Source organism: Eurypyga helias, unplaced genomic scaffold, assembly GCF_000690775.1.
Source record: "Eurypyga helias isolate BGI_N326 unplaced genomic scaffold, ASM69077v1 scaffold42532, whole genome shotgun sequence".
Classification (NCBI taxonomy): Eukaryota; Metazoa; Chordata; class Aves; order Eurypygiformes; family Eurypygidae; genus Eurypyga; species Eurypyga helias.
The window spans coordinates 1-8086 of record NW_010238659.1 but is presented as its reverse complement, the minus strand read 5'-3'; the positions used below and the strand labels follow the sequence as shown (position 1 = coordinate 8086).

Genomic DNA, 8086 nt, shown 5'->3' with positions numbered 1-8086 from the left:
CCAACCACCATCTCCTCTGGCCCAACCCCAGCTTATATACCGAGCATGACATTTTATGGAATGAAATACCCCTTTGGCTAGTTCAGTTCAGCTGTCCTACCTGTGTCCCCTCCCAGCTTCATGTAGCAAAAAAGCTGGGAACACAGGTGAAGTATTAGAAACTGAAAAATTCTTTGACTTGGTACAAACACTCCTTATAAACAACTAAAAACATGGGTGTTATCAATACTCTTCTCAGTGTAAGTCCAAAACACAGCCTCATACTAGCTACTGTGAAGAAAATTAACTCTGTCCCAACTAAAAGCAGCACAACGTAATAATCATGGATGAGTGCTAAGCTACAACAACATAGTTTCCACACAGCACAAGCGAGTATTCTCAGTTCATAGTCACACATGTTTAAGGATATGATGGGAGCTCACAGCAGCTGGACTGCTGAAAGACCACTGTCTCTGTCTGACACAGAGTGGCCTATTAAGATAGGCAAAATTCAAGCAAGTATCTATGGACAAATGACACATCTCCTTTAGGGAAACCCAGCAAGTTCCACGTTTACAGAAACTTAGCACATAACATATGAAAATGTTGTTAGTAACACAAATAATTCCTGAAAATACAGTTTCCCATAAACCTAGACACTGACTTCTCTACTACTATGTAGTGCTGGTAAGGTGAAATGTACTGAGAGATCATAACTTAAAACCTGCAACAACAGAAATATTCACTAAAGAATCATCTTCCCCTACGCCTACCAATAAGCCTTCTCAATTTTAACATAGCATGTCAAACCCAGCTCAGGTGGTTTGATGTGGCAGAACCTATACCACAGTACTATTTACAGCAAGGAGCCATAGCAACACCAAAATAAATGTTGCGGCGAGCCTCTGGGGAGTATTTGATACAACTTGTATCAATAACTAGTGTTTACCACACTGCTAATCAGAAGGAATAAATGTGTAGATTACTGAACTTCTCATTCAAGTATTTGTGATCTCTTTGTTGTGTCATAGCAACAGCTGGGATACCTGTGCTACATAAACTTTTTCTATTTCTTTCTCTTTGACAGAAGAGGGAAAGGACTGAAACTGCTGATTTTGTAATAAAACACCACAGGAAAAAGAAAAAAAACATTAAAAAACCCCCAAACAGCTTGGTTCTAATAAAAGCAATATATCCTTATTAAATGACTTACTTATCTTGCCTCTCATTTGCCTGTCGCCAGTGAGTCTGCTCCTTTCTCCAGCGCAGGTTTTCATTTAGCCCCGCTGATCTGTCATTCCCTAACAGTGCAACATATATCAGTGAGATTAAAGCAAAAGAGGACACCTGAAGTCTAATAGCTCACCGACAGAAGGAGATACATGTCTGTGGCAGTCTGTCAGAACTAAAATCAGCCAACTTCACAGCCTCAGGGCTCTAGTAAAACGACAGGACCCTACCATTTTTTTATCCAGCATTTTTAGAACATTAGCTTGCTTACAGATGCTTTCAAAGACCAAACCACAAATTATTCCATTTATTAAATGAAACAAGCCTATTTTAATATGAACTGATAGTTTTGACACCATTTCTTGAATGTTGATTAGACATTAACGCAGTTTCTCAGAATGTCTTAAAACTTCTTAGTTGGCCTCATATTCTTCACTTGAGAGGAGCTCAGTCCTAGCGACACCTTGGATAGCTGAAAGCTAATGATATTTTTTTCCACTGCGCAACCAAGAAAGGTCTGCAAGGGAAAGGACTGTGGGTGAAAAATACAGGGATGAAAATAGGGAGTGTGCATAAAACCCAACAAACTAATTTGAGTCTACAGTGTCTTTAGATCCTCCTAAAAGACGTGGGGGAAGAGGGGTATGAAGTACCAGCTGGTATTCTGCAGCGCTTCATCATTTCTCCTCTGGCTCCTTCACCTCTCAGCAAAGCCTCTTCTAATCGGGCCTTAACATCTCGTGACTTCTGGAGCGCTTGGGTGCTAACTTTATCTGAGCTTTGCTTGCCCTGAAAGTAAAATCAAAGCAATCAACATCAATGTCTCCATCTTTGGACTTGAGTCCAAATTACGTATCTAGAACCAGACACAACAGACGAGATCTGTAGAGAGGGCAGAATACAAGGAATATTATAGACTAATCATAGAATCATAGAATGGTTTGGGTTGGAAGGGACCTTAAAGAACATCTAGTTCCAACCCCCCTGCCATGGGCAGGGACACCTTCCACTAGACCAGGTTGCTCAAAACCACATCCAGCCTGGCCTTGAACACTTCCAGGGATGGGGCATCCACAACACCTCTGGGCAACCTGTTCCAGTGCCTCACCACCCTCTCTGTGAAGAATTCCTTCCTGATATCCAATCTAAACCTCCCTGTTTTCAATTTATACCCATTACCCCTTGTCCTGTCACTACAGGCTCTTGTAAAAAGTCCTCTCCTAGCACCCTTGTAGGCCCCCTTCAGATACTGGAAAGCTGCAATGAGGTCTCCTTGGAGCCTCCTCTTCTCCAGGCTGAACAAGCCCAACTCTTGCAGCCTTTCATCATAGGAGAGGTGCTCCAGGCCTCTGATCATCTTCGTGGCCCTCCTCTGGACTCGCTCCAAGTGGTCAATAAATAAATAAATAAACACTAATTAAATGTTGCAAATGAGGAATGTGGCAGTATACGTACTGGTAATAAACATAAATATGTAGCTCAGTGCCACACAGAGATAAATTAAAGTTCAGAGAGAAGGTGATTTGATCCAGAGGTGATTTGATCCATTTCAGACAGACCCTGTCTGAGAGGGAAATCCTGATGTCCCAGCTCTTAACTACGGGGTAATCTACCACAACCTTGCTCTGAAATGGGTAGAGTATTAAGGAGCACAGCTCCAGTATTATAGGAGCTGTCAGTATATTGCCCACCAAACCCAGTCATCAAATCCCCAAGAAAAGGAAAATAAAAAAACAATTTAAGCCAACTTCATAGGACTTCCTCAACTGTTTTGGCTGCATTTTGATTGAAGGCTAGTGTCAGCTATTTTATCTGAATTAATTTGCACATTTGTAGCATAGATTAGACAAGAGTTAATTTAACAATTGTCAGTAACAAATTTCCCCCAGACAGCCAGAAGGTAAGGAAAAAAAAAAAGAAACAAAAACAGGACAACAAAATCAGGCCAAGTTTCACTTACCTTGTACTCAAAGCATGAGACACAAATGAAGAGAAGATCTAAAATCCTGTTCAACTGCATGGATGGAAGGTCTGCAATCCATTTCTGTATTAGATTCTGATCAGCATTTTTCATGATCCAGAGGAAACAGATCAAAAGGTTGCGAGTAGTATCAGGACCCAATGTGGCACTCTGTCTGTAGGGCTAGGATAAAGTAAATGTCAGTTGAAAGAAGAAAAAGAAAGGGGAAATCATTGAAGTCAAGTAACATCGCTTAAAATTTCAGTGAAATCAAATCTTAGAACTGGACTTCAGTAAGTTTAACCTCTTCCAGTTTACACTGATTGTATTTTTTGAATGTTTATACGTGTAATCAGTGACAGGACCAGCTGTATGCATGTGAAAGACAGAAAGAACCACAAGAGCATTGTTTGCTAGATACTTGTATTTTAGTTTCCTCAGAATAATGTAGAAAAAGATTCTATAACTGTTTGGTCCCCTCTTGCCACACAGCTGTGTCAGTCAACTTGCATAGAAGACAAAAACATCCATGAAGAAAGAAAGAGGGAGAAAAGGAAGGCACTTGAGTCCTAGATCCATGGGTTCAGGTGAGACTGGGACTGGGAGGTAGTGGGGGACTCATAGTGGCATTTGCTGATCTACAATTAAGTCTAGGTTGGGTGCAGAAATGGAAATAGCAATGTGGGAGAAAAAGTGGAACTGCTTATGGTAAAAGAGTAAGTAAATCACTAGAAGGGGAGGAGATGACAAGGGGAATATGGGGCATTCTTTATGGGGCTGGAGGAAACAAGAATGCAGTTTCTCATGACTGTAACTATTAGTCACAAGAAAGGATAAAAGCAGAAAACAAAGAAAGAGGAAAACAGAATAAAGGAGACTGGTAGAGTACTGGACATACCAGGGACACCAGAGATATTCCAGAGCTCCTAAGGTTGAATTGATTCCCTGCAATGGCAAGGGCCACGTTTTGATTGATTGCACCTGCAGAGTCTTGTTCTTCTTCTGGGTTTCCTGTGCGTCCCTTTCCGGTGCGGGCATCTGAAACTAGAATTGAAATACCCCATTGGAAGTTCAGGGTCAATCCAGTTGTTGCTGCTCAGATGTCAGTCTTCCATCAGGCTGTAACCTAACAGAACAATTGACACTTCCATCCTTGAGACAGTTGGTCTGGCTGAGGTACCAAGCAATGAAGAAGGCGCAGCATTAGCAAGACGGATTACAGCCATCTGCAAAGGCTGCCCAGTAGTCCAAATAAACACAGGGAAAGGAGATGTGTCCAATAAGCTCCAGGTGTTCAGAGAGGCTAAATTAAAAGCAAAGGCAGTAGCAAACGTGAGGCTGTCTCTGAATTTCAAAGCTAAGTCAGCACTTTGTAAGACTCGGAACCATCCAATTTCAGTCCATTTCAGGCAAGAGGATCAACACAAAAGCCATGCATGGGATGGGTGATACTCAACAAAGTATGTGTCTGCTAACAGCTGACAGACAGTATTCCCTGCTGGTTAAAGAGCAGGTTTCATTTCAGGCATCTAGCTGTTTCTGTTCCCTGCTAGTTCTTGACATTGCTTTCTGCAAATGAAGTTTCGTAATACCTAAGTTTTGTAAAAATTTCCTCTGATTCTGAGTGCCCATTTTGTGTTTTGCAAGTCCTGTTTTTCAGAGAAGCTTGGTGACCAGCCAGTCCCAGTGCGTTCAGAACAAGATCTGCTTCTTGTGACATACTCAAAGAGAAAGACACACTAAAAACTAGCCATACTGGTACAATTTGGCTTCCTCATGTCTCCTTTTCATCTGCAGTATAAGGATAATACTTAGATTAGAAGAATGGGGTGAGATTTGATCTGCCAATGTATAATACTGCTTCCATTTTATTAGACTGAAAGTTATAAATACTACTTTCATAGTATTAAGATTTTTTGCCCAGTCATCTAAATGCAAAATATTTTCAGAACCAGTGACAAAAGTGTATTCTTCAAAGCTTTTACTTTTTTTTTTTTAATAGGATTTTAGAATCTATTTTATTTATGGAAATGAAATGTAGTTTTCCAATTAGTAAAGATCTTACAAAAAATGTGAAATAGCTACTTTGAGCAGTATCATATGAACAACATGTAGCAAAATGCCAGGAAACAGCTTGGATAATGTTGTTTTAAAAGGCTTGATAATGTAGAGCAAAGTTTATTGTTACAACAGACAAAATATATTTCATGTGTGATGAATACCCCTATCCGGTACTTATTTTGGTATTAATAGCACTAAGGAGCAATAGAAAAGACCGAAAGAATACAATCCCATTTCTCTAATCGTAATGTAGCACAATGTCATTATCACTCTTGTTTTCTTCCATACCTTCTGTTAAACCTATCTACATCTCAGTATTTCTTGTGGATCTTGCAGGCTGTATTTGCAGGATCATAATATTTACACTAAGAGATTGGTAGGAGTACTTACAGATACATCTCTGGTCTATCATTGGCTCATGAAGTGAGAACAGTGTTTTTCCTGTCTTTAAAAGTTGACTTTACTTCTAAGTAAAGATATATTCAACTTCACTAGACTGTGAGGAATTTCTGCACTTAGCATGATCTCTTTTATGTTTGATAGATTGTTTAGACAAGTCACACTAGGAAGTTGAAAAATACAAAGGGAAAAAGATCTTACTTGTAAAATCATGGAGTTGAGGCAATGAATCCAAAATTATACCAACCAAAGGGAGGTAAAGAGCTGCAATTTTAATCTTCACTTCTTTTTTGGAGCAGCGTGGGTCTAGGTCATGGGAACTCAGCAGGCTAAGGATAGCACTGACAGCTTTTCTTTGCACCTTGCTAATCCTATTAACACAAAAACCATCCATGAGCTCCATTAATGGGTCATGCACAAATTATTTATCAATAAAAGATTTATGAAGCAGAGTGGAGGTGAACAAAACACTTTAATACACCAATACTCATTAGATAATCTCTTCTATTCTGAGCAGAGACTCAAGTTCCTTGCAAAATACAGCTATCTTACATCTCCAAGCCACTTCACCACAATCAAAGAGTACCCAAGCCTTTTAAACTTCCCATAAAATTTAAATACGGTGAAGACAGGTTCTTAAAGAAAAGCATTAGACTCTGAACAAAGTTTAGCTAAACTCTTAAGCTCAGAGAAAGGCAGAGGTGTTTTAGAGAGAAAAGCAACCGAAATTTTAAGTTGTGTTCTCTATTTGTACATTTAGCCACTACCACAAGAAATGGTGTATTTTTATTCACCGGGACCAGGATACTGCAGATCAATGACTCAGTTATTGCTGTTACAGAGCGACTCACTGAAAGAGTGGGGAAAACAGGACTGCCTTGGGATCAAACTAAGACCTTGCCAAGTGTAGTAGTATGACCCGAACTCATTCTAAAATCTGCAAATTAGGATACCCACCCCTCACTGTCTGCGTCCAGCGCTGCTGCCAATTCAGTGAAAAGTAATCCGGTCAGAAAGTGCTGTTGACGGTATTCGGCTGAGAGGTCAAACATACTAGCAATTTTCTGGTCCTGGAAGCTAGAGCAGGAGCTAGAGTTCTGCAGAAGTATATTAGAAGTGTTAAAGTATGGTCACTGAAATCAAAGCTTCTTAATGAGGTTGTAGTCACAGTCCACACAGCTAACAGAAAATCTCAACCAGCAGAAAAAACACAGACTTTTAAAGAAGGTTGGACATTTTGGAGCAAATATCTGAGTGTGCAATAAAAAGCATTCAGTTTTAAATACGTTGCTTGCTAGAGTGCCATCTCATCCCTTCCATTCTGAGCGAGCATGTCATTCAACATTTTCTGAGATGTCAAATTCCTACCCTGTATTCATTCCTTTGGACAGGACAAAAAGAATTTTTACAATGAATGTTTACAACTTTTCATGTTGCTCTTATTGTTGCAAAGCAGCCATCAGACATCATACAGCAAGAGGCTGTCTCAACATTAAGATGGGCCTTTGTGTCAGAAGCTCTGAACTGTGCCTCCTTCAGCATCCATGATGTCTAGCATGGAAGTAAGGTCAGGAAAGACATGTGAACAGTGTTTCCTTTTACTCTGGAAAACCTTGTGTGAGCTTGCTGCAGATTATAATTTAGAGCAGCCTTCAAACTGCTGCAATTTATGGCTATGACTGATATACAGCCAGCTGAGGAATAGAAAGTTGCTGCTATATATGTGTTGTGAACTTCGCTTCTCCAATCATAGGTCTGTGCCACAGGTCACCTGGAATGTTTTTGTCCTCTGATCAGGTGAGTATAAGTCTTAAACTCTACTCTCCAGTACAGCTACTGGGGTTTATGAGTCCAAAATATGCTTTTAATTTATATTCTTCAATATGATTTTCCAATATTTCTGTCAGTTGCCTAGAAACAGTCCCAGAAAACAAACACATGAAGCAGCTATATACCACACTGTGGCAGCCATCTTCCAGCATATCGGGTCAAATGAAACTCACAGCTCTGAGCAGCCCCATATTTCCATCCACACGCTTAATCCCACTCCCATTTCAACCTCAAGCAGGTAGGCACTGTCTATACTGTTTGTGTGGAATAACATTAAAGCATAGAGCATCCAGTTAAGTGAATTTGGCTCCTCTCCAAGGATTGCAAAAGATTTATTCACAAGGCCACATTTCTTACTGAAAACTCTAACTCTAGCTGGGCAGCACACCTGCAGACACATCAAAATTACTGCAAGCGTGGTCACTGTATTAAATCATCCAAGTGCCACATAAGCCTTATTGATTTCTGCAGGTTGCACTTCAGAGGTTACTCCTAAAAGAGAGAGAGTTGATGATGTTGCTTGAAGTAAAGAATGACTAAACTGGTATCTGCCTGGCTCTGACTTGCTAGAACTAGTTGCAAGAGCTATGTTGACATCTCCTCTGCTCCCCCCCTCACCCCCACCCC

The 8086-nt window shown here is 40.3% G+C and overlaps 1 protein-coding gene across 1 annotated transcript in view; it reads right to left on the bottom strand.

The window, feature by feature from the left end:
- Positions 1 to 6726, bottom strand: part of LOC104506834 (dedicator of cytokinesis protein 8-like) — a gene marked incomplete at its 5' end in the record, with an annotated part of 26310 nt that extends 19584 nt beyond the window's left edge. The window contains 6 exons of the mRNA XM_010147921.1: positions 1193 to 1280; positions 1863 to 1998; positions 3170 to 3352; positions 4068 to 4213; positions 5831 to 6000; positions 6587 to 6726. Of these exons, the coding sequence (XP_010146223.1) occupies positions 1193 to 1280; positions 1863 to 1998; positions 3170 to 3352; positions 4068 to 4213; positions 5831 to 6000; positions 6587 to 6726 (863 nt within the window). The remainder of the gene's footprint in view (positions 1 to 1192; positions 1281 to 1862; positions 1999 to 3169; positions 3353 to 4067; positions 4214 to 5830; positions 6001 to 6586) is intronic.
- Between the last annotated feature and the right edge of the window lie 1360 nt (positions 6727 to 8086).